The 27769-nt window shown below is 39.8% G+C and overlaps 1 protein-coding gene across 1 annotated transcript in view; it reads left to right on the top strand.

Annotated features, from left to right (window-relative positions):
• Positions 1 to 27769, top strand: part of SLC9A9 (solute carrier family 9 member A9) — a 172197-nt gene that overhangs the window by 18282 nt on the left and 126146 nt on the right. Inside the window, exons 5-6 of the mRNA XM_079314715.1 lie at positions 15882 to 15997; positions 23899 to 24004. Coding sequence (XP_079170841.1) covers positions 15882 to 15997; positions 23899 to 24004 — 222 coding nt within the window. The remainder of the gene's footprint in view (positions 1 to 15881; positions 15998 to 23898; positions 24005 to 27769) is intronic.

Below are 27769 nucleotides of genomic sequence, written 5' to 3' on the forward strand. Positions count from 1 at the left end.
TACTCCATTTTCCATTAATTTGACAATGATGATAAATTGCAGCAAGTCCAGTGGATGGTCACCAAGATGGACAGGGGCTGGGACATTTCACCCACAAAGAAGAAACTGGGCTCATTTAGCCTAAGTAAAAGGGGCTTTGAGGGGAGATTACCAAGAAAGAAAAGCCAGGCTCCTTACAGTAGTACATGGTGAGAGGACAAAACTGACAGATGTAAAGTGTATTTTAAAAAGGTCTGACTTGACATAAGCAAAAACTTTTTCTTTATGAGAACACTCAAACATCAAAACAAGTAGTAGAGATGCTGCATGTGTAATCTCCATCCTTGGAGGCTTTCACAACCTCAGTGGCTAAAGCCCTAACTACTCTGGTTTGAGCTCATAGCTGACCCTGCTTCGAGTAGGAATTTGAACTAGAGACATCCTGTGGTCCCTCACAAAACACAATACCGGGACTGGGCGGCTGTGCCCGCATTGCTCACACAGCACCGGGACAGCGCGGCTGTGCCCGCATTGCTCACACAGCACCGGGACAGCGCGGCCGGGTCCGCATTGCTCACACGGCACCGGGACAGCGCAGCTGTGCCCGCATTGCTCACACAGCACAGCACCGGGACAGGGCGGCTGTGCCCGCATTGCTCACACAGCACCGGGACAGCGCGGCTGTGCCCGCACTGCTCACACAGCACCGGGACAGCGCGGCTGTGCCCGCATTGCTCACACAGCACCGGGACAGCGCGGCCGGGTCCGCATTGCTCACACGGCACCGGGACAGCGCAGCTGTGCCCGCATTGCTCACACAGCACAGCACCGGGACAGGGCGGCTGTGCCCGCATTGCTCACACAGCACCGGGACAGCGCGGCTGTGCCCGCACTGCTCACACAGCACCGGGACAGCGCGGCTGTGCCCGCATTGCTCACACAGCACCGGGACAGCGCGGCCGGGCCCGCATTGCTCACACAGCACCGGGACAGCGCGGCCGGGCCCGCATTGCTCACACGGCACCGGGACAGCGCGGCTGTGCCCGCATTGCTCACACAGCACAGCACCGGGACAGCGCGGCTGTGCCCGCATTGCTCACACAGCACAGCACCGGGACAGCGCGGCCGGGCCCGCATTGCTCACACAGCACAGCACCGGGACAGCGCGGCTGTGCCCGCATTGCTCACACAGCACCGGGACAGCGCGGCCGGACCCGCATTGCTCACACAGCACAGCACCGGGACAGCGCGGCTGTGCCCGCATTGCTCACACAGCACAGCACCGGGACAGCGCGGCTGTGCCCGCATTGCTCACACAGCACAGCACCGGGACAGCGCGGCCGGGCCCGCCGTGCCCGCAGCGAGCACCGGGTGGCGCCCGCGCTCCGCCCGCGCCGCCGGCCGGGCCCTCAGATGGCGGCGCGGCCGGGCCTGGGCACTGCGGGAGCGGGCGGGCAGACAGCGCTGCCCACATCGCGGTAAAACTTCATTACATGACATCTTCTCAGGCCTTCTCCGGCTGGGAGGCACCCGGGGGCCCAGTCTGGTACATCCAGATCCAGGATGTGCTCCTGTTGCCGATCGGGAGAAGCCAGCGCCAGCTCTCCTGTTTATCCTGTGGCAGAGCAGCTTCCAGAGCCCGCAGCAGCCAGGGCTCTCGCTTCTCTTTACTCGGACTTTGAGCACGGGCTGTACTGGGGTTACTACAAGTTATTAAACAAGCATCATCCTTTACTTGTCAGTTTTCAAACACTGATCGACCCAGGGGTTCTGAATAATGCAATAAATGAAACAATTCTGATGAGCGATTATTAACAAACTAGGGATGTCTTGGGGATACAAGAGTTTCTTAGCTAAAATTGTTCCAGTCTGCAAAAATATCAGAATGCTAATAATCAGTCTGGTTTTCAAAGTTTTCATGTAGTTTTCTAAGTAAGGACTTAGTTACTAGAGTTGTGACACAACAATTTAAGGACATCATTAACAAAGCTACGCGATTTGTAAGGCTGGAAGTGACTCAGAGGCCTGCAGGAGTTGTTACAATGCCCTCCCAGTAAAAGGAATAGACTGCAAAACCCATTACAGTTGCAACCTCTCGCTGGCAAATTGCAGCCTCATTAGTAATCTTGGCAAGTTGATGGGGGTTTTACATTACTGATCCTCTTGTTAGCCCCTCAAGTGTGCCACTGAAGCGCTCTTTCGGGAGCAGTTTGTGGAAGAGAATGTTGTAAATATATTGCCTTTATAGGCAAACAGACGCTCTCTGTCTTTGGGGCCATCAAACTGGCACATTCACGAACTCACAACTCACTTAAAAATAAATGGGAAGAGAAGGTAGTAGTTAAACCTGCCAAAAATTAGGATCTAATGATAATTGTAAGCACATAAATTTTGTAGTATTCTCCCAGTGAGCCAAGACACATGCAGTAACCTTAAATAGCTTCCTTTCCCCACAAAACTCTTTTGTGGTGTGGACGTTCTAGACAACTTAGAATTCTTCTATATGCAAGAATGACATACGTATATACATATATATACACACATACATATGTATATGTATGTTTTTTAATTAAAAAACAAATTTATCTATCAACAACATAATGACTGACTTAAATGCACTGACATTACTGTAGGGCAATAGCAGTTGTTCTCAGACAGGCAGTAGGGGGTCCTGTTCAGGTACTCCACTAAGACCAGAAATTTCTGTAATTAGGAATCCATCTGTCACAAGTGTCCCCAAGCACTCCCTCGGTGTCCCTCACCACAGTCTGTCTGACAGCATGAGGTGATGCATGTAGTCAAAGAACATCATTATCTCTCCACTGTGCCTTGGTTTTTCTCGTAGATTCTTTAAACCTGGCTGTTCTTCCATTAAACTGACCTGGGAGCTATGGGGCATCCAAGCAGGCTCCTTCCACTTCAGCAGAGCACTGGTAGCAGTTTAAAACATTTCCCAATAATTGCCAGCAAATGCTCCATGAAAGACAAACAGTTCCACAAAGCTTCTCAGATAATATTCTCCCTGATGACAGAGTCTTGGGAAGTCTTTTCTACCAAAGAGTAGAAAGTGCCACACTTTGAGATCAGCTCCTCATGGGCTGTAAACAAGGTGTCTGTAGCCACACTGTTCAAAACATTTTCTCCTCTGTGTTCTTCCTCTGTTTATTACTGGCCCTTGTGTCGCTTCTGCTTTGAAAGAATTAATTATTCAAGCTGCCTACATGTCTCTTTTCAACAACTAGCTCCATTTTGTTACAAGGACAAAACCCTTCCCTAGCAGCCAGGACAGATGGCCGAAGCCTGGCAGCACATTTCAGAGTGCCATACCTCTGTGTTATCAAACCTGGCCTTATTTGCAAACCTCCTTATCTTTGATATTTTATATTATAGTGCCACTCTTGAAGATATTCTTGTTGCACAAAGACATAATATTGCATTATTTTTTAGTGCCTCATTAAGACAAAAAAACTGGGGAATATGATCCAGATGTAAACTAAAAGTTGAACAATCTAAAGAATACAAACTGTAATTTAATAAAATATCTTGTTTAAGGATTTATTAATTATTTATCTTTTACTGGGTTTTTAATGTGTTGGGCATGGAAACACTGCAGTATTATTCAGCAAATATCCCTGCTGGAATGCTTTATTCTTGCCATATTGACACTATGTAAGCTGTGCTATCTCAAGGGAATATGTAACAGTGCAGTGCCAAGATGCTGTGCTGAGGTATCTGTGCCTTCATACTTCCTTTCCTGCAGGGTTTTTCAGTCTCTAAAAATATGTCTGAGTTGCCTTCTCGCACTTTTTTTATTTGTTTGATCATTATATTCCAACCCATCTTAATTTCCTCTTGCTGGCCCATTTTGAAAGGCTCATGTATGATTTCCAGTTGATAAAATTGCCATTGAGATGCCCTTGCTCTCCCTTTAGCATTGATCATCATCACTCATGAACAGATGCTGGGGAGGCAGATGATCTTTCAAATGTAGCAAGGAAGACTGGGAGGAGAATGCCTGGAGGCAGATTCAAGCACTTAGAAGGGTGTAGTGACACTGGCTGTGTTAGTTTGCTTCAGGGAGGGAGGGGAGCGAGAGCTGAACATCAAAGTGCAATGGAAATGTAAAATCCTCAGTTCTGTGATTCTTCCTTTCATCTGTGCTTTCTCTCCTGGCAAGGTGTTGCAGGCAGTTCTGCTTTCTGTGCCACCAAATAAACTCAAGCTTCAGTGAATGTAAATGGAGCCCCTGGACCAGTTTTTTTATCCTTCAGAAGTTCTAACACTCTCTGAAATTAATTTGGGATTGGATATTTTCAATCAGCAAAAGCAGGTACAAACAGTCTTTCTAGGACAAACAAGCACAGGTATTCTTCAGGCTCAAGTTGCCACAAGATGAGGAAGAGCAGGAAAATTGGGAATAATCCATCCTATGGGATGCCTTAGGCTGTTGATGCCATACTGCATGGTGGTGCCAGACTGGCATCTGGGACAGAAGCTTTGGTGCAGCATCCTGCCTGTCCCATGGACCCCATGTCTCACCCCAAATACGGGGTGGCAAATACAGGTGAGTGTGCTGGGGCTCCCTCAGCCTGGGCTCCCCAGCCAGGCCAGGCTCCTGCAGGCACTGCCCACCCTGATCTCAGCCTGGTGTGGGGTCCAGATGCGTCCCCTGACCTCACTGCTGCTGCTTGGCTGCAGCCAGCCCTGCTGTGCTCACTCGGGTACCAGAGCAAACACTGGCACCCTTGTCTCCTTGTTCAGCCCAAGTGAGTGGTGCCTCCTGTTTGGGGATGTGAGTCAATCTGTAACATCTCTCAGTGCTCCCCCAGACCAGTGATTTTGTATATGAGAGGCTGCCGTGAGAAAAAAAAAAAAAAAAAGGCTGCATGTATAAAAAATACCTGGAATGCAATATGAAACTTATAATATAAAGTTAGCACAGCAAGAATTCCAAACTGAAGGACATGTAGATCTTAAGACCAATTTTAAAAGTTTTGTCAAGAAAATCCAGAAATTTAACTTAATTATGTGGAACTATACCAACAGGCAGCCTAAAAATGCTTACTTATTTCTGAAGCACTTGTAAGTTTTGTCAGTAGTCCCAAATTTTTTCAATCTGTGAAGGCCTTGGCCAGATTTAAGGACTTCTTTAATGTGACATGAGCAGTATCTGATGAACTGAAGTTCAACCTATAGAAAAAACTGCTATTGGCAAGCATTTTGAGTAATCAGTTGTCCATATGAGATTAAAGGGGAAAAAATATTTCTGCAACTTCCAGCTTACAGTGAGGCCTAAATAGACACTCTGTAAAACTGTTCTTGTGCCAGGCTGACCCTGCTGACCCACCAAAGCTGCTCTGTCCCTGCCCTCCTCAGCTGGACAGGGGAGAGAAAATACAATGAAAAGCTCTTGGGTTGAGATAAAGGCAGGGAGAGATCACTCACCAGTTACTCTCATGGCAAAAGAGAAATAACTTGAGGAAACTAGTTTAACTTATTGCCAATCAAATCAGAGTAGGATAATGAGAAATAAATACAAATCTTAAAAAACCCCTTCTCTTTTTCCCCAGCTTAACCAGTCCCATGTTCACTCCCTTCTGCCCATGGCTGCACAGGGAATGGGGGTGGTGGTCAGTTCATCACACCATTACACCTTGTCTCTGCTGCTCCTTCCTCCTCAGGGGGAGGAATCTTCACATTCTTCTCCTGCTCCAGCTTCCCATGGGGTCACAGCCTCAGTCAGGCACATCTCCCTGCTCTGCCATGGAGTCCTCCAGGGGCTGCAGGGGAATCTCAGCTCCAGTGCCTGCAGCACCTCCTGCTCCTCTTTGCTTGCCCCTGGTGTCTGCTGGGCTGTTTCTCTCCATATTCTCACTCCTGTCTCCATCTGTGTGGGTTTTTTGCCCCTTCTGGAACACCTTATCACAGAGGTGCTGCCACCACAGCCAGTGGGCTCAGCCTTGGCCAGTGGCAGGTCTGTCCTGGAGCCTGCTGGCATTGGCTCCATCAGGCACAGGAGAAGCTTCCAGCAGCTTCTCACAGCAGCCACCCCTTTAAGCCACCTCTTTAGCTGCCCTCACTACCAAAATCCCACCACACAACCCAATACAGTGTTAAACAAATTTGGCTGCAGCTGCTGTATAAAATCAATCCCAAAGTTACTGCAGTTCATGGTAAGCCATGCTCAGTGATGTAGTATCAGTTAATTTGTCTCAGTGTCCTCCCAGTGAGGGAATGTACTTCAGTCTTGCTCATTTAAGAATATAATCTTTCTTTGATCTTTGAAATGATGAAATGAAGGAGTAGATCACAGAGGCATAGAAATTAGAGCAGTAAAAGAGCTATTAGACTGTAGAGCTCATTATTCCACCCCTAAAAGGCTACTTTGCAGTACATTCTTGGGTGCTTTGTCCAGTACACCTAAAATCCTGGGAGCACAGAAAGAATGAAGGAGCAATTTTAGTGTGCAGAAATGTCAGTCCTTTTCCCTCTGCTTTGATCCAGCTATAGGATGAAGCAAAGCAGTAATTGCTGCCATTATAGAGAACAAATCTATTTGCATTTCTACACTGCTTCAGCTCTAGCTGTGAATGCCTAATCAGTCCTATTGCTGGAAAAATATTTTCCAGCCTCTTGTCAAATCCATGTCTGATTGCAATGCATTACTGCAAAGCCACTTCACCCTGCCCTTGCACACATCACCAGAGGGCTGGGTGAGAATTTTTGAAGCTGGTGCTGGTTTGTAGGAAACAATGCAGCAGTGTCACTCAGTGCTTCAGTAACTGGGCCTCTCACAGAATCCTGCCCAGCATTAAATCAAAACCAGACTTCCCCAGCAGTTTTGGCTGTAGGCTGTTTCTCATTCCCTGTTCTGCATGCTTTATCAGAGTGATAAGCACTATCGAGTCACTGCTACATCCTGATGCAAACGTAGCTGCACAGTGTGACACATATTTGTATATTTACCCTGAATCCCAATGAGTTGCACCTGCTTTTCTACTAATCAGTAGTTTTTGTTCTGCCTTCACAAACCCTGGAAATTTAAGGACAGTTTAAGCTTAGTATGCAGTTCTCAGGACTGATATATCACCCAACACAGATATGTTGTAATCTGGCCAAATCTTGTATGTTTGTCTTATTTAAACTTCTGTTTAATTTGAAATGTAATGTGCGTGAGTCAGACAAAAATAATTTTTTCCATGATGTTTTTACATACATATTTAAGAATTTTATCTCCTGTAATCCACTCTCACTGTTACCACTGTTCCAAAGTCAAAATCATTTAAATAAATATCTCAATTTTTTCTCATCAAAACTATTCATTTTTTATGTATTTACAAAGTAAATTTTTCCATGAGAAAGCAGCCAGTACCTCACATTTCCATTTAATGAATCTAATTATCATTCTTTCGCCTCACCCAGGAAACATTTAAGGCAATTTTCCATTTAATCATTTCAGCTAGAAGCTACAGCAGTAGTTTGGATTCTAAAGATTGTCAAACCTCATCCTGTAGAATGGGAAGCTTTGTTTGTTAAACCAGACACAACAATCATAAAAGACACTGTGATGGGAACAGCCTGTCCTGTAGCTGGGCATGTGCTTCCCTTAGGGAAGTGACCTTCATGAGATGCACCAATTCCATCTGTCCTAGAGATCTTACTTCCACAAACTGTTCAGGAATGCTGTGGCAAAACTCTCTTTTATATTTCCAGCTTGTGCCTGTGTAAATCTCCTTATCAGATCCTAGTGCTAGAAAAATAAAATATATTTATTTAGAAGGTCGTTCTGCCTTCAGGGGAAAGGAAATGAAAACCTGGACAGGGAGTGAAGTAGATCTTGAGACATCTGTAGATTTATGCTAGAGGTTCAATCATATATCCTACAGGATCCCTATAGGTTTATATCCTAAATCTCTGAAGGAATAGGAAATAACTTTCACCTACTGCCTTCTGCTAGCAATAACTAACCAATGTTTTGGCAATGCATAAGCTTTAATGGGGTCTGTCCTTGGCTGTTTTCAGTGAGGAGCATGGATACAGGATAGAGCCACAGAACATACTCATACTGCTGTGTGGGTGGGCTTTGTGCAGAGTAAAACATAGTAAAAGAAGGAAAAAAATAATTCTACAGTGGATTTTTTATGTGGTTAAAGTCTGTGAGGATCCACCTGGTATGTCCTGATCTGACAGAAAGCAGCTTGTACTCTGAATATCAAGAACCTTCTTGGTAGTGGGGATAGGATGTTTTCATTGGCATTTTCACTCACTGCCTTGAATTTGTCAAGTTGCTGCTGAAAAGCAGAGGATTGGGGAATGACTTCCCTTGTCCTATCCCTCACACTCCACAAACAACAATTGCCTGACATTCCACATTTCACGTGTTTGGTTATTGAGTCTTTGCCCCAAGAGATTTACCATGAAAATGCTGCACCTCTTGAGGCTGAAGGTAGGTATTTTTGGCAACCAATGTGTCAGAAATTTTTGGGACCTTTTAGGCCAGTCATAAACCCTGAGGCAGCCTGAGGAGCAGGCACTAGAATGGACAGGGAACATAGAAATGCAAGTTGTCTTACTTCCCTCTTCTCCAAATCCACTCTTCCCCCATTCCCAGAGCTGTCCTGGTCTTTGCCATACACCTGATCATTTCATGCCCTATTTTACAGCAGGTTATTCTCTAATCCAATTTACATTAGTCTGAAATCACAAACTGATCCTGATTACCCTTTAATGTTAATACAAGCTCATCTGCTGCAGTGAAACCTACTGTAGAAGTTCCTTGCAAATGAGATTGTGGGGTTTATGTATTTTGATCTGAAATATTAAATGGAAGTATTTTCTTAAGTGTTAAATTCAATATTTACACTGTATTTTCAAATGTGGGGCAAAAGTATTGTTGTTTCAGAATCTTTGGAGGAGTTCATTCTGATATTTAGAGAATAGCTGAATTATTCATTAATTAGTTCAGCACGAATAACAACCAGAAGCATGAGTCTGCCTTCATCATAGATTGGCAGCAGGTTAGGATCCAGCAATGTTTCTATACTTGGAGAGAGAGTTCAAAATATTATTGGCTCTCACTTTCTTGACTCAAAATACTTTTCTTCTGAATTTCTGCTGAATCAGGCTTGGTTTTTCCTTTAATCATTCAGATCTGAGAGGTTTGAGGACTTTCCACAGACAGATCTTTCCACAGATGTTTTAAACTAATATTCTTGCCTGTCCTGAAAACTATTTCTGAAAGCAAGATTTTTTTTTTAGAGTTTTCTTGACACATAAAATATTCTTGAGGTTGAAAAGACAAAATATATCCCTCTGTCAATATAATAATAATAAGGTGATGTACAGTGATAATAAATGTTGGCACATTTGAAGTTTCATAGGTGGAGAAAACAGATACAAAGTTTTGTTCTGGGTCCATAACTCATTTGTGACACTTAGTCATATCAGATGTGGTTAAAGCCATGGATTTAGCAGAGGCTTTAATATTGGAGTCAGACATTTATATTGATAATGGGACGGGATTAAGGGTCCTAACATTTCAGAATACAAAGCACTCACTCAGCTGAGAACTAGAGAGACACCTCATACTGGAGACAATTTTATGAGCTGCAACAGGTTTTCTTGAACTTACAAAACCTCTAAATATTTAGACCAGACTAAATTCTCCAGAATATTGACTTCTTGTAAGTAAAGAAAGAACCTTGCATGTTATGATTGCTAGAATTATGGTAATCATTGAAATATCTCAATGTGAAGTGAATTCATTGCTGACTGACTGAATGAGCCAATTAACCAGTGAACCCAATTTACCCAACCCCTGACTGACTTTGTTAGTTCAGGATGAGACAACAGTTGTGTAATCTGAGAACTCCAAGTTATTGACATTTAATTACATTTAACTCCTGTAGATAATACAATCACTGTCTTATTTTCTCTCTGTAAACTGGGTATTTTCTGTCCTTTTTCATAATGAAAATCTCTTGGTGTGACTAATTTTTTTTTTTTTAGAATGCTACTACCTTTTGTACAACAGCAATTTAGGAATTTCTAAAATAATTTTTATTATTTTATCTGGAAAATCTTATGTCTGCTTCTTCTAGATTTAATTTTTACTGTCATGAGGATATCTGTCTCAATTTATGTAAGACTGTCAGTAATTCATCACCTTTTCAAAGGTTCTCTCAATTTATAACACTTAGTAAAGTAAATCTTGAGGTAATGTTTAAATTTGTGTAGTACAATAAAATATTAAGTGGCACTATGATTTGGACACAATACAGTTGACAGTGTTTCATGGCTCATTTACCCAAGCAATTATTACATTTTATTCAGCACTCTGAGATCAAGTGCAGGTTTTTCATTGCAGAGGTTCAGGTTGTTATGTATATAATGCATAATGGCTCTAAGTGGGGCTCAGGAACACAGGATCCTGAAACTGTGTTATACTCATTAAAGAAATATTAAAAATACATTAAATTATAGTGTGCAGTCGTGAGTGGTGGTGAATTGGTTTGTATGTCTGTGATACACACTGTTATAAATCTCTAATACAGTAAGGGTTGTTTGAAAATCAGTCTGAAAAAAGAGATAAGGGATTTTTTCTGAAAAAAAACAAACCATGAAATACCATTTATTGACAGTTTCCAGTGAAGATTGGTGACCTCAACTAACTTTCATCTCATGTATGTTCACACCTTACTCCCCTTTTTTCACTCCTTACTTTTGCTACACTGTTAGCATTTACCAGAAAAATCTACAATTGTATCCTGAAATGTTGAACCTGGGCAAAATGCTTTTTTCCATTTTTAAGGAAATCATCTCTATATTTCAATACATATTTCCCAAGGTTGAATATACTACAGAAGACTAACCAAAATAAAATTCATACTGACATGTAGCTATTCTTTACTTTCATGAGCACAAATCCATAAAAAGATATTTTTTGTTAAGCCAAGGCTCAGACACTGAGGCTTTCTGAGCACTCAGGCCTCCTGCACAGTCTCATTCAAGCCAGTCCTTAAGCCTTGAACACAAATATGGTTGGCCTTCCCTTAAGGGAAACAACAGCCCTGCCTCTTTTTTAGCCTCTTGCAGATCTCTTCAGTTTTTCTATTAAAAGTGTCAGCCCTGCTGGGGCTAAAGCTCTGAGAGAGCCAAAGCTGTGTCCTTGTAATGCTCTGCTGTTGGGCACTCACTGTGCCCCAGGTAGCTGGGGATGCACTGAATTTGTAAAGTCAGGCTCTTTCTGATCTCTGTTATTTCTATAGCCAGAGGGCTTTTCTTCTTGTGTGATTTATACAGAATAACTTCAGGTAATGTTACTATTGCTTTATTGCTACCTGACACACTTCAGTGAGGTTTTCTCCTGCTTTGATTAGTGAGAAAATAATTTTTTTGACAAAAGCCCATGATAGTACTCTTTCTAGTAACAAAACTGATTTAAAAGAGGACTAAAAGAAGGAAGTAGTAACACATAGAGCCATTTGAAATAACAGATCACTGCGGCCAGAACATTTGATGTGAAGAATTCTATTGTGTGAGAAAAGTTATAGAAATATATTGGTATGGTAGAAATAGAAAGATCAAAATAAAGGAAGGAATTTTTAATTTTCATCTCTACTATTTATGTTTTTCAGCATATATTTTATATTCTAACAAGTTGTTTCTTTATTTCTATTATGGTATCAGCCAATCTCTATGTTAATTCATATACAAGCAAGAATAAAATCATCCCCTTTTCCTATTGTTGGCTTATTAGTATCACTATTCCTTGTGAAAAAGAAGAAATGTGAAGGAAGACATATTTTTTCATCTTTTATACCTTCAAGCTACAAGATAATCGTGTCTAGATAGGGTAAGATTCTTTAGGGAGTTAGACTATGAGATAAAAAATTCTCTGCAGACTAGAAAACATATTTGGCAAGAAAGATTTAAATTACAAATCTCTTCCATGCTACATAGCATAACTGCACAAACACTTTAAATCTGGAATTATGCTTGTAAAACAGTTAACACAATAAAGACCCATAGTGAGATTCAGCAGTGATAATGCAATGAATACAAAGCCAAAGAAAATACAACTGCTGATAAAATCATCAGGCAGATGGGGCTATCTGTACTGAGGATACAGGGCATGTGTGTGTGCTTTACATCTTCACTTAGCAGGTTCTGTTGCATTCGATTTATGTTCCCTAGAGCTTTAAATTAAGAGTAGATTCATTTTGAACTGCTAGGTTTCCCCATTTTAGTTGGCATGAGAGGATGTAGTTAGTTTTCAAAGAACCTGTAGCCTGTAAGCTAACCTGCCAACAAGTATTTATTGCCATAATTTTTTCAGTTTTTTCAGTTTTCCACTTGCAGAGGGATAGGTGCTGTGATGCCAGGTCCTGCAAGGTGAAGATGTGTCTGGGATTTTTGGGAGGCAAAGCTCAGCACAGATTTCTTACCTGGCACCATTGAGGCATATTTTTTACCACAAGGGATTTGAAGGGCTTTTTTCTATTTGCATTTGTGTCATCTCACATGTACCTGAGGTACCTTGTGCACTGTCATCTTGTCCCCTTTGTGCACTGTTCACAGCTGCTCTCAGCAGTTCTTTTGGGCCCCCTGATGTCTCACATTCCCAGGAGTGCTGGTCCCAGGCTGGTTTTACCAGCTGCCTGTAGGAGCAGCTCAGCCTTTGCTGTCCATTACCTGTCAGGTGTGCTGTGCTCACCCTGTGTTGCTTGTATGGCCTTTCTTAGGCACTCAGAGAACTGAAACTCCTGCCAGGCTTTCAGCTTCCCTCTCTTGAAGAATCTGGTATCCTTTCCCTTCCCAGTGTGGTCTGATCCTGTTTGTGACTACTTACAATGCTTCTGTCGTTTGCATCTTTCCTGCAGCCTCCCCATTCTGCATCAGACATACCCCACTTCCTCTGCTCTGAAACTACCAATTATCCCTCTTCTGCCAGCAGTGTGCTGAAGAGAGGTTTTGCTATTGAGAGCTTTCTGACAAGAGCTTCCCAAAAACCCCCAATGCAATTTTGCTGTCTCTTTTCAGATCTCTTAAAACCCTATCCTGCTAAAGGAAACTGTTGCAAAAAATATGCCTCTGTTGAGCTGCATATAAAGCTCTTCCTGAGCATTTAGAAAGGTTTGTGTATAGAAATTACTCTTTAAAGGCCTTAGGAGATGGCTCTCTTTTCTTCCCTCTACATGTAAACAGCAGCTAGTTCACAGATGTCCCAGTCCCAGAGTAGCCTTCCTAGAGAGCAGCTTTATAAACAAATTCACTGGAACCTTCCAGCAGTGCACAGACAGCCAGTGCTTTCCAAACCCCTTTCCTCAGTGATAGCAGAACTGTGGTAGTAAAAAAACTGGACCTTGCACAAATGGAGACTCTTCACCTCCATTTTTACACCAACAAGCTTCAAAATTCAGTCCAGCTTCAAAAATTTAACGACAACTCAATGCTCAGAATAATTAAAGCCTCTAAGAGTTTTTGTTCTGGTTCTTCAGTGTCTGTTATTTACTTTTTATTTTAGTTAGTTTTGTCAGTTTAAAGGAGTTTTTTGTGTTGTTGTGCTGAGATTTCATGTGGTTTACTTGCTGGTTCATACTGGAAATTGTGATAGTTAAAGTTCAGTTTCCCAGAAAATTCTTACTTCAGCAAGTCAAATATTTATATGGTGTCTCCTCTACTGTGTAATGACAGCATTCTATGTAGCATTTTTCAGGGATGAGGCACTTTGTAAGTGCCAGACTTGCGTAATCTGGAAAATTCTGAATTCTCATGTGTTTCATTATGTTACTGTTTTTCTCTTTTCCTGCTGAAATGGTAGAATACTTTCTCTAACTTGATGGGCTCCTCCCAAGACTTAAAAAAAAATGTTTGGGTGTAGAAAATGTCAGGTCTCCTGAAGCAAAGCTAATCTGCTTATTCTTCTTCCCTTTCCTTACTTCATTAATGTTCCAAATCTATGACAAATCAGTTACTCACAAACATTTTTGAAGAACCAAACCATTCCTAAGTCCAACTGAGAAATTTTCTGCAACTTTTAATTACTGAACAATTTATCTGCAATTTGCTTCTAAAGTATAAAGTCTCTAATCATCTACTTTCTGATCACACAAATACATTGCTGAATTTGAAGATTTATTCCTGACAAAAAGAAGCTGATAAGGAGGTAGGACAATCCCAAGTCAACTCCCTGCTCTGTCCTGATTCTGTGAAGCTTCTAGAACAGACATGTATCTAGAGATAGACAACAGACCTAGATGCAAAAAAAATTGCATTGTTTGGGACAATTTGTCACCCAGCAGAATTCATAGCTTAAACACACCCACACAAAGCTAGAGGGACAGAGGGAAAAGAATTTGCCTTCAAAGTGTAGGCTTAAGGCCATACTTCCATCACCCAGGACAGGACCCAGGGCACCTGGTACCACATCACACCTTCACATTCAGGCACATATAAACTGCCTAATTTAATGAATTATGACTTATTATGAGCAAGGTGGAGCAGCTTCTAGGAACTGGGACCTAGTTTGGCTCTTAGTGTAGGAAAAACAAAGAAGAGTGAGGTGAAGCAGGGAGAAGACTATCTCAAACCTGCAAGTAGGTTTAGGCAGTTATTTCTAAAGACATGGCTGTGCTCACTTCCATTACTGTGACTTTGGATACAATTGAAAACTGGGAGAGCAGCACCACAATCAGGTTTTGAAGGACTCATTCCTTAAAGCTGACAAATTTTGCTGGGGATAAATAGACTAAGTTCACTGCAAGGTCTTGAGTGGTTATTATTTGGGAAGAAAGTGAGCCCATCAATCAAGGAGACCCACAGCTGCATACAGTGTTTTAGGGAAATTGCTGGGGAACTATTTGCTTGAGAGCTTTTGTAAATATATACACAAACACTCAGGGCCACGGGGGAAGGCTCTGGTGACCCATCTGCTTCTCTCCTTGTGCAATACAGTGAGCCTGGTGAGGTATCTGAAAGTGATCTGTAATTAACTCTCTGGCTGATTGTTAATTACACTTTATCTGTCCCTCAGATCTGTGTTTGTGTGACTTTAGGAGAACCTCAGGAGGACAGCTGAGGGCAAAACCTAGCTCAGGATAAGCATGCATGGAACTTGTTTAAATGCTTGGTTTAGAGTCTGAAGTTAGAAGAGCACAGTTGTTGATTTATGTGTTTGTGGAACAGGCACTGAATGCAGTGGGGTTTATTATTAACTAGACTGAACCTGAATAATACTGTAAAAATCTGCAACAGGTTCTAACAACAAGTGAATCTCTTTTTCCATTATTTCAAGATCATCATTGGAATGCACATTTCAGAAAACACTACCTAGTTACATACACCAATGACAACACCCTGTGAAACTAGTGAGGCTGTAGCAGAGCATTTCAAAGTGTGGCTTTGTTGGCTCACTGTCACTGTGAGAAATGTGTTGAATATGCCCATTTAGAGACCTTATGTAGCACTTTGAGTGCTGCTAACATTTAAAGCTGATAGAATAAAACAATTCATTTATAAATACAGAGCAAGCCACAGAGCTGATAGTAAAATTGCCTTTGTTTAAATGTTCTACATTAGACAAATTTGTCTTAATAAGGTCTTCTTAAGCTTACCTTATCTTTCCTTTTGAAAAATAAACAGGCCAAAACATTGTTCTCTGCTAACAGCAGATGAAAATTACCCTGAAAAACTTTGATTTGGAATTGTCTCTGATGTTTCAATACAATATGTGACAGTTGAACAGGAAATAGAATTTTTTTATGACGCCAGTTTATGTTCATTATTCATGTGATACATCATTGAAAAGAAGCTGAAGAGAATAAGAACATGTTTAATACTGTAAATTAAACATAAGTATTAAATACTCTGTCTGAATACCAGTCTTATCTTTGCCCTGACAGGTTGATAATGTATGGCTTTGTGAAGGCCATGGTACATATTGGCCAGTTAAAGCAATGGGAATTCCACTTCACTGACTGTTTATTTTTTGGATCACTGATGTCTGCCACAGATCCAGGTAACCATTTAAAATAAATTACTTTTTTCAAAAGTCAAAACAGTAAATAAGAACTGTATATGTCATAAAAATGTTCAAAATCTCCTTTCTTGCTTTTTTCTTTTTCTTTCCTTAGCTGTTAAATATCTGGTATTCTGATAATCATAAGTCAATCAAAGTCAAAGTCAGCTCCAGAGGTCTGTTGTGGGTTTTTCAGTAACTGGTTTTCCTAGGTGGAGATCACAAACTTTGTAATTGAGGTTGCTGAAAAGATTGGGAAAATGTTCTCTGATCTTCAGGACACCACCTGCTGCTTGCTGATATGAGAATTGCTGTAAGCTGGAGCCTCACAGATAAAAATCTCAACCTCACATCCACGCGGGGCCTAAGCCAGTTTTAAGATAGGGGGAATGGAGCATTCAAATATGGCCATATAAATGCTGTTTAAATGGTATCAATGAAGTGTTCATGATAAATACAACTCTAGAAAACCAGATACCAAGAAAGTGACTTGAGTTTGCAGATGTGAGATTTAAAGTCCCAAGTTACGGAAAATGGCAAAGTCTGGGAAGCAGACTCAGTCAGTTTTGGAATCACAGAATTACAGAATCATTCAGATTTGGAGGGATGTCTGAAGGTCTTCTAGTCCAACCTTCTAATTAAAACAGCCTAATCTCAAAGTTAAACCAGGTTTCATAGATTTGTCCAGGTTTTGTTATGTTGAAAATGTCAATAAGAGTACTCAGATATTAAAACAAAAGTATTGCTATTTGCAGCTGTGGCAACATAGTAAAGGAGAAGGTGAACAGAATTTTTTGGAAGTTATCTACTAAGACAAAGTACAAATTCTCCAAGGGTGCATTGGAATTTTGCAAAATTTTCAGCTGAGCTGTTAAAGGCGACGGAACACAAAACACTTTGTGATGGATGTGAAATGCTGCATTAGTGTTAAAAAACTACCCTTGAGAAGCTTCTCTGATAGACTTAGGAATAAAGCTTTCAAGTTCCTGGCTTTTAAAAGAAATGAGGAAAGGTAATATTGTTCTACCTACTTTTTCCAGTCTTTAAATGAAGTCTCAATATTTAACGAAAGATTTTTGGGCTTGTGATTTATCATTCTGACAGCTCAAAAGTAGGGTACAAAACAATTTCCACAAAACCGGTTTTTGCAAGATTACTGTAAAGGCTGCATCAAATTGTTATTCTCAAATTAATCCACACATCAAATATGCTGCCACTTCTTAGATCACCCAGCTATATTAATAAGATTCAGCACATGATTAAAGCCTATCCTCAGAGCAAGACAAAAACACAGAAGTTGGAAGTAGAAGGAAAGCCTAGAAAAATCAACTGCTTATGGAATAAAAGCATCCTTACAATTTCCAAGTATATTTCTTAATAGTGCTATGAATAGGGTTTTGCAGCTGACTTAGTTTATTTTCCCATTTTCCAGTCCAAGACTATTTAGTCTCACAAATGTTGACTTATGACGAGTAATGTATGAGACAAATGCACTGATTTTGATTACAAGAGTAATAAATCACCACTGATTAATCTGGAACAATCAAGAGGGAAAAAAAATCAACAAAACATAAACTCCCCTTGCACTGTAAGGAATAAGTTACAAGGATTACTTTTCCCAGAGTTTTAAGCAGGCTTAAAAAGTTAAAGCTGCACTTGAGAAAACTATTTTTAGTGTGACAAACTGTCATTGATTAATATTGTTTCTAATTGCTTCTCTGCTTATATAGTGTCTGTGCACGTCCAAGAGTTTTTTAATGTTCAGTCTTGCTCCCTCTGCCATCAATTCACAATATTCTAAGTTGTTTCATGTGTTCATTAATCTTATCCATAAATTTCAACCCCTCAAAGACTTAAGAATTAAGTTTTTCATTAATTAAATAGTCGACACTGCTGAAAATATTTCATTGTGTTGTAGGACTTGCTAGTGAATTACAATCTCAAGTATGTAAATAGCTCACTGGCATTTCAAAATCAGTTAATATATGGTCCCCTAGAGAACTGATACATATTAGGGCATAAAATAATCAGTATAAAGATTTTATCTGTGATAATTATGGTTCATTTTGGGGTTTTTAAAGAAATTTTTAGGAAAAATGTTGTTAGTGTTATCAACAATAAATTAGTCTTAAGATGAAATAATAAATTCCTGTCAGATTTGCTGCATGATTTTTCATTTGATTCTTCACCATGTAGGATTATAAACTCATTTCAAAAAGAGATTTAATTTCCCTTGGCTGTGGAAAGCAATTAAGTCTCAAAAGATGCTAAAAACTGATCTGTTGATTTGACAGAAGTTGCTTTGATTGAGCTCCTTATTTGTGATAGTAAAGATGATTGGTACATGTTTACATGTTAAATAAAGACTTTTACTGTCAGGGCAGTAAACAAATGTATGCCAGGTAAAATTTTTTAGTATTGTTAAGAAAAAGGAAATAATGTCACAGCACTCTGTAGCTTTTAGCTCTGAAGTTTATCTGAAGATTTTTAATCTAGATATTTTGGCATAAAAGTAATTTAGAAGAGTTGCTCTTATAGGCTGTGTGTTCTATTACATAGAAAACTAGAACTAAGATTAGAAAATTAATTTATGACTGGATATTCTTAGAACTGTGTTTTGCATTACAAACTGTGATCCTTAAATATCAACAATACTCTGTGATGCCTCAAAAAACTTTTCTGTCTCTAGAAAGGATAGTTAGAAACTTCAGGGACAGAACAAGATTATTCTCAATCAAATAATTCATCATACAGAGAACATCTTACAATAATTTACCATTTTCAGTAGAGAAAGTTTCTCATTTTAAGACTTCAGGTGAGAGGTTGAATTTTAGGAAATAGAATTTTAAAATTCCCAAATTATGCCTTCATAGTTTTTGCTTTAAAACATGAGACCAGTATTTACATTTTTCTTTATCCTGATCAATCGGCATACTTTATCACACTGTCAAGGAAATGATATCTTATTGTTCCATCTGCAGAAACAGCAGAGGTTTCCCTGTTTGGCTGCAGAGGGGGTTCCTTGTGTCCCTGCTGGGATTTCTGGTGGCCCTGGCCCTGGGGGTGCTTTGCTGTGGCCCCTTCCAGGGGCAGGGCAGCTCCTCTGTGCTTGGTGCAGGGAAAGGAGCATCAGGGACCTGCAGGGACCCAAGGGGAGCAGCACAGCAGGGCTGTGCAGCCTGGGATAATGAACAGAGCAGGGATGTTAACAGGGCACCTGCCCCAGCCACCCGAACACACAAACACTGAGCCATCCAGGGCTGCTCTATTAACACCTGGGCACCAACCTTCCCATCCTAATTTCACATACCCTTACCCCTTCCTTTTGGTTTTTTTTTCCTGATTTTTGACATTTCAAGTACAGAAAACTGATTTAGCTTCCCAGGGTGTGCTGGAGCAGTGCTGTGTCTGAGCTCTGTGAACTCCCCTACCTCTGGTCACATTGACAATCACACGGCTCTTCCCCATCTGAAGTTACTATGGTTACAGCTGAACTGGAGCTGTGGGTTGCTCTTGTTATTGATAAAATTGGATATTTATCAGAAAGAGCAGTTTCTGTTGCTCCTAAATTGAAGGGTTTTGCATTAAGAAGCATATTGTATAAATGCAACAAGGTGATGCATTTCAAACGCTCGTTATGTAAAACGGTTTATAAATGTGTTTTTAATTAAAATATGTCTGCTTTCTTCTTATTCACCACTGAACTAATCTGTGAGTGTTGTGACTTATTAATAGGGAAAGAAGCCTATAATTAAAATTGAAATATTTCTTTTTAGACAAAGTCAATAGGAAATAAAAGTTAGATTTCTATAACCTTATTTTCTTCTCATTTGATACTGCACTCCCAAAAGAATTTAGGTATAAAATATATTAATAGTTCTAGTCAGAAGACTGAAGTGAAATAATATCAGTACTCCATATAATGGCGTAATTTATTTTTTGTTTCCTTATTCTTTTAAAAGTAACAGCAAAGTATCATTGTTAGCAAAGGAATTGTTGTAGTTTGGTGATATTTCAGTTATATATACTTTTTACAGAGATCTATAACAAGCCAACTTGTTTCTACATTTGTCAAAAGATACTTTCACAAAGCAGCTCCACAGACACTTCTTATGACTTGAGTACAATTGAAATCATGTTTGGCTTAGCATGTGATAGATGTTACCTCAGCCCATGAAGTCCAGGAAGAAGTGAATCAGACTTTTGTTGGCATAAATACTGTGAAAATCTTAGATGTCTCACTATTTCCTGTTTCCTGTCACTGAATTTTTAACCAAAGTTCACAACCCTTTCTGAGTCAGCAGCTCTAGTACATGTTATTTCTGTTGGTGCCAGTTTTCTACTGCCACAAAAGGTGTTAGTGCTCCTCCACTGACCTGGAGTTCAGCCACTTCTTTACCCACCTCTGTTTCTGTCCTCATTGAAATAAGAGATGCTGTGTACTTAATGAAAAGTAGTTTGGTGTTTTTATAATACCACATTGTAATTGTATCCAATTAGTTATACAAGTTTTTGAGTAGTTACCACCCAAAACCCTATTTACTGTTCCTCAGCAGCGCCTTCAAAAAGCCAGGAGCCAAGCTCACTGCAGTGCAGCATCTGCAATCTTTACTTAGATATCCGAGTTCTCCAGACCAGACATGTTACTGGGGTATAGGATTATTTTTAAATTACTTCCCTTTTAAAGTTTTAAAGTCATCTGTTAGATAAAACATGATGTGACTTCATTGGACATGATGACTCTTCCTAGAGCATTTATCTATCCAGAGGTAACTTAAATTAACTTTCTTCCCTAGCAGAGAATCCCATCCCTTTTGATGTGTCCATTCTGACCTATGTCCATAGAGTCTCATAATTAATGAAGGCAAATGTGATCATAGGGAAGTGCTTAGACAGTGGTGTTCAAAACAAGGTGAAAATGTTTCCTGGAGCTCTTAAACAGAGTGTATGTGCTAAAGATCCTGCAGATCTCTGTTCTTGTGCAGATACTATTTATAATTTTCATTAATGAGTTGGCTGGTGCAACAGAGGGTGTTTCTTTATTGTACAATATTCTGCTAAAAGGAGATTGCAAACACTTTGAAAGGGCATGATTAGAACTCAATATGATTCCTGTCATGATTTAAAATAGACAAGGATAAATGCTGCATTTTTTTAAAAAGCATCTTCATAGATAGCAGATAAAAAAGTGAGCATTCAATTCTGAAAAGGATTTCAAGTTTACAGCCTATGAAAATGAGTCATAAGTACCAATACATAGCAAAAAAAATGGCAAACCAGGTTTATTAACATGTTCTACAGCATTTTTTCATTCTATTTCTTGACAGCAAGTGTCAACTACATTACTGGGATCTGGTTTTAGGTACTGTATTTCAGGAAAGATATGAGCTGATTAGAGGGCAAGAGACATTACTAAAAGGAGGAGATTGAAAGAAGTGAGTCATTTTGGGGAGAAGATGTCTGAAATGAGTCTTTGAATAGACAAATTCTGCTGAAAGAAAATCAGAATAAATATGACAAATTTTTGTCTCTCATTAGGCTAGGAATGGAAATTGCAGACTTGAAAAGCAGAAGGGGAGATTTGGGTTAGACATGATTCAGGAATAACTGCATTTATAAATGGTATGAATACTGAAGAGTCAGTTCAGCTCCCTTGGGGTTTGGGGAACCAGCATCATTTCAGCTCTTTAAAACCAAAGTAGGTAGATATCTGTCAGCAGTGGTAGGGCTGAAGTTTGCTCTGCCTTGGGCCAGACAAGCAGAGGGCAGAGCAGAGACCAGGAGCCTTCAGTCAGGGACAGGCAAAGAAGATCCAATAACCACCCCTGGAAATGGGAAAACATTTGAATTGGAAGATACTTCCTGAGAACTGGGTGAACTGGGGAGTTTCTCCCAGAAGAGGCAATCGATGCATTACTGTGTTGCTTGCTTGACTATTTTGCTTTCATTTGAAAAGATTAAAGTTGTATTTTTGGGGTAGAGTTGGGAGAGAAAGCAAGGAGAGAGAGTTGTTTACTTAGGAGGCAAGAGGAAGAAGAGGAATGTGCAGGCATCTGTCTAATTGGCTTGGCCTGCTGCACACCCCCAGCAGCACGCTGGACTTTGATTACTGTTTGCTTGTCCTTCTGTCATTGTCACAGGGACTTCTAACGAGAGCCCAAACTAATTAGCTAATAAACAAAAGCTGAAAGTGGCAAATAGTTTTGAAAAACAAGTCTGTTTTTATGCCAGTGACATTAGAGAGCAGGAGATAAACTGAATCCACATTTAGCACATTAAGTCAGCGTTGCTAATCAGGCAAAAACCTGAATATAGATGTTGGTGAACCAAGAAAATATCTTTTGTCAATAAAGCTTCTGCCTACACCTTTGAGCTATTCTGGGGAAAGAGCTCTTTCCCTAGTTTAAATTATAACTGCAGTGGGAGTAGATGGGTGAGGTTACCAGGATAGTTATATATAACTAGCTAATTTAAATATAGCTATATCAGCAAGTGTTCAGCGACACGCATCTCCTAAATTGTCTTCAGTAGAATAACACTTCCAAAATTCTTCAGAGACAGCACGTCAACAGAGATCACTTTAACATAAAATCTCAGAGGAGAACTGAGAATCTATTTTGGGTTTATAAACTGATTTTGAGATTACATAGACATTTAAATGCCATTAGAAAATCTTAGCACCAATGCTTTCAAGGGTCCAAGAAATGTTATTAAGGCAAAGCATAATCAGCTGGTCATGCTCTTGTATGAATTATCAGCAGTCATGTGAATGTGAAAGTATATCATTTTTTATTTCTAAGATGTCAGATGTGTCCATGGCATCCCAGAGGCTCCTATCTTTGGGGTTCCTGGGCTATGAGGACTGAGTCAATTGCACAATTATGTACTAGAATGGGCACCAATGAAGCAGTGAATTACTACGTAATTTTTAACCTGACAAGTAACTGGGGGTCTTCACATTAAATTCTGTTTGAAGTGAGAAAGCTCTGCTTTGTCCATGCAAAGAGAAAATAAGAAGAATAATAAGAATTCAAATAATACATACATAGAACATAGACAGCCTTCTTCAGCTGGAGATTATGAAGTGCAAGATAGACCATAGGAAAGAACTGTGACCCCCTGTCTTCAGGGAAGAGGGAAGATCAGAGAAGGCCTAAGTTAATATCAATAGGCCTTAATTACCTGAATATGAACCAAATACCTAAACACTCCTGATGATGTTTGCTTAAATTATTTGCTCAACTTCATTTTAAATTCACCACATTCTATTTTTTTCTCTTCACTGTTAAACTGAAAATCAAATATAGGGTATAACTTAGGGAGAAGGAAGGAACTTAAATTACTGGTTTAATGCTGAAGGAGCCTTAGAATGGGTTATAGGAGTCAAATATCCTGGTCTGGGTCAGAGGCTTTGTGGGCACCCATGAGCTACATCCCTGCTGAGCATGGGGCAGGACAGGGTGGTTAGCTGCACGTTCCTTGGAGAACATGAGCAACAGATGGATCAGTGTCATTATATCCTTCTTGAAACAGGTAAACCCCTACTCATCACACACAAAATCCACAGCAAAACCCAACTCTTTTCAGCACCCTTGTTCCTGTGTGGTCACAAAATCACAGTGCTTTATGCACAGTGAAACACGCTGTGACATTTTCATTTCTGTAGGATTCTCTCATGAGAGGGAAAGCTTCTTCCTAACTCAGCTGAAGAAGCAAAACTCATAGACATGATGAATTTAAGGATCTTATATATTCCAGTTGATCCTTCTTAACTCATTTTTATCCACTTAGGCAATATATAGGACTGGGTTTCTCAAAAGCAGTATTCTAACATTGCTTTATTTCTTGAACTGCCAGAGGAATATGAAAATAACTATTCACTTTGCTTTCTTTCCATACAGTGACAGTCCTTGCTATTTTCCATGAGCTGAATGTGGATACAGATTTGTACACACTCCTGTTTGGAGAGAGTGTCCTAAATGATGCTGTGGCTATTGTGCTGACACAGTAAGTTACACCCACCTCCATTCTTTACTTGGTGAAATAATTAAAGCTTTTTAATTCACTGACATCATTCTCACTTCTACAGTTTGTTCAACTACAGCTATACCATTTGAGATATTTGTTGCAAAGATGTAGTTTTAGAATATTTTTTGGTTTGTTAACACTAGAATTCCAATATTGTTCATAGCAACTGTATATCCAGAATGCAATTTTAGTTTCATGTTCTCTAATCCAGAAAGCAGTATATTCTGTAAAATTGTAAACTTAATTTATTATGATTTATTTTCTCATATAAACAAGGTATCTTGAAAAAATAATGCGAAATGAGCATCTAGGACATAGAGCAACTATAAAATTCAGACAGGTTCTTTTTATTGTTTGCAATCTATTATTTTCCAAGATTAAAACCAGAAAGTGGTGCATAGTATCTGTTTATCTACTTCTGTCTATGGAAGCTGGCAGAGCTTCAGCTGATAATATTATCTTAAATTTATATATAGCTTTTTTATTCTCAGGAAGCCTCAAACAGATCACAAATGGTGGGCCAAAATCACAGAAGTCTGTGCTGTCCTAAAAACACAGATGCTAAGTACATGATTAACGAGATCTCAAGTTTACTCCACTCTACATGTATTATATGCTTCCCAGAGCTTTGCTAGAAATACAAATAATCCTCTCAGATAATCTTAAAAGTTACAGAACTGCAAAGTCAAATTCAGTTCTCCACGATGTTTGAAGGTGCTTCACAGTGAGCCTCAACTCAGTGCCAACTTTCTCCTTAAAGCAGGATTCCTTGAATAAGGAATTATCCTATCTTTCAGGAAAAAAAATGGGTTTTTTTAAGAGTTTACAGTAGCTAAACAAATGAGCTCAATATTTTGTCTGAAACCCCATGGAGTTATTCTGAAACACCATGGAGTTTTGCAATAATAATAACTGTTGGGAAAAAAACCCAAATTTGTTTCACAATACAAAAAAAGAAATAGTATTCCTATTTAATTTATCATTCTTCAATTATCAGTCTAGTGACCTTCACCTACCCTAAACTCACAGTGTTTTCAGAGCAAGAGCAATGTTCCCAAACGCTGTCAAGTGAGCACAGCAGCTCAGGATCAGACACAGCATGGCTGGAATGTGTCACTTGGGACAGCATCTGGTACATCAGATAATAAAATACACAGAAGGAAAGCAAAGACCACGTAACTGGGTAGAGGGAACCGACAGAAAAGCATTGAAGCAGCTATCAGAGCTGGAAAGAACCGTGTAGGTGGCAATGTCTGAGATTTTATCTCTCTCCCTTGCATTGTTTAATAACAGCCAAGACATTTTCTGCCCATTTAGACTCTTCATCTGTTAGTGCAAGGCTCCCAGAGAGGAGCAGTGAGGCTCCAAGCAGCTCAAGGGAGCCCTGAGTGTTTTCAGTCTCCCCAGTTCTCAGTCACCCTGATGCTAAAGCACACACATCTCCCAAAGGAGCAACTCAACTGCAGAACAAATCTAAAAAGTCCCCTCAGATTCCAGTTCCATCAGTATTCCAGTACATGATCTCCAGTACATGAGCTCCTAAACTCTGCTCTTCCCAGTACTCAGGTCTAGGTTATGCACCTCAGCCTATCTACTTCTCATGTTTTCTGTGCTGTTACATGGGAGATTACAAATCTTTACTGTAGAACCTCTTGTCACTGGAAAATTGATGTGGTTTTTTTATATATTCATTGTCACTGACTTTTTGATTTCTGCAGTCATTTGTAGAGACTGAAGAGAATACATGGCATCATCAGTTTCACATTTCATTACTCTCTGGCTTAAATAATCAGCTTCTGCACAAATACAATACTTCTGCAACCCAATATTGTCTTCCTGTAGCATTTTAAGTAAAGTTATACTGTTAATATTACCAGCTTTAGGTCATTAATGCCCTACTAAACCAACCTGAGTTTAAATGAAGAAAATTGTTTTTTCTGTCACTCCAAAAGAACAGCTATTTTTTTCCTGTAACCCATACCATCCTTGTGTGCAAACACAACATGTTCATAATTACAGCAATAGAAGTCTATTTAAAAAGGTGTGAGAATAATGTTTGCAAATCTGGAAAAGCAATAGTAAGTAATTTAGTACACTACATAATGATAACCAGAAAAACAGAATATGAAAATAAACATTGTCTTTCATTATCTAACAGAATAAGTAAGATAATGTCTGCAGGAGTGACTCACTGCAGGAGAGCCAGGAAGAGACAAGAGAGAAGGCCCTTATGGCTGGAGGTGAAAATTGGCAAGGTGAAGGCAGGGTGGCTGTCTGCCAACAGGGCTTAGATTGATCTCTCTCCTTTCTTTCAGCTTCTCCCTCCAATCTCTATTTTCCTGTGCTCTTTTATCATTTAGTGTAAGGAGGACAGCAGCAGGATCAGCCACCCCTGTTTTTTTCTGTGGATTTAGCAAGTCACAGGAGCTGTGCTGCTGCAGGAATGTGCACACAGTGGCCACCTGCCCTCAGGAAGCACTAACCAAGGACACGAGTTCTTGGGCAGTTCACTGCTCTCCTCTGGCCATCCTGCCTCACCAAACACCTGGGTGTTTGTGATAATTGCAAGATTTCATTTCTAGTGTGCTATTTTAAGATAATCCGTGCAGGAGGGATCACTGTGACTCAAATTGACAGCAGTGACTGCAGGAAGGCTGACAAGCTGTTGTGCATCTGGGAGAGCTCACACACACAAGCACCTCTCTAAACAAGGGCATTGGAGATGCAACGAGGATTTTCTCATACAGAAATCACTTCCAGAGTTTCTTACAACTTTTCCTTTTTATGATAAAATTCTCCTTTTAATAAAAACATGTGAGAATTCTCACAGAAAATAAACATCAAGAATTCAAAGTATTTAAGAAAAATTATAGCAAAGCCTTAGAAGACAATACTTATTAGATTATTAAACATGTCTGCTTATACCCAGAAAAACCCTGTGGCTAATTATGCCACAAATATTTCCTACATACTTTTTTTTTCTGGGATAATGACTGAGGAAAGTACTGATAAAAGTAGTTTCATGGTTCCTCTTAAATATTTTCAGGATGAACATATACCAACTCAGGTCATAGTACCTCTTCTTCACTCAAAAAATACTTTGATTCTAGTCTAGACTTAGCTTATACAAGTTAATATCATGCTCAAACCATTCTTTCTTGACAGAAGCTTGTATAGCACTTTCTAAAATAACATGGCTAAGGTAACTGATGTATTGAAAGGGTAACAGCTTTATTGAAAAACAGTATCAATTTCCAGGGGAAATAATTCAGAAGCCAGAGTTCAGCTTAGTTTGTGCTGAGCATCCTCTAAGGTTGACTTTTCTCAGACAGTGATTCCTGTAATTATCTTAGGCAGACAAGAGAATTACTTCTGACACACTGGTGATTCTTACTGGTAGGCATAATCATCATATTACTAATTCTAGTATAGTTTAGATCTTTTCAAAATATTAGAAACTCTTGTGATATAATGGACTTCAAATAAAAAATTAATAAGAATCTTTAAGAATCTTTCTGGTTCTAGGTACCTGTTTACCTGTATTGTTATTATTTCAGTGGGTTTAGTTCTGTTTTTATGTCACTGAAGTTGAAGGTAGCATACACAAGAGAGAAATGCAATCAGAGACTAAAGAAACAGACATTTGACAAACATCAAATACAGTTACAAGTATTCAGTCTGTATTCCATGTGGTCATTGGCCTGCTGAGGTAACTGTCCATTATCTGCAAGTGTTCCATCCCTA

This window comes from Erithacus rubecula (assembly GCF_903797595.1).
Source record: "Erithacus rubecula genome assembly, chromosome: 11".
In the NCBI taxonomy this organism is placed as follows: domain Eukaryota; kingdom Metazoa; phylum Chordata; class Aves; order Passeriformes; family Muscicapidae; genus Erithacus; species Erithacus rubecula.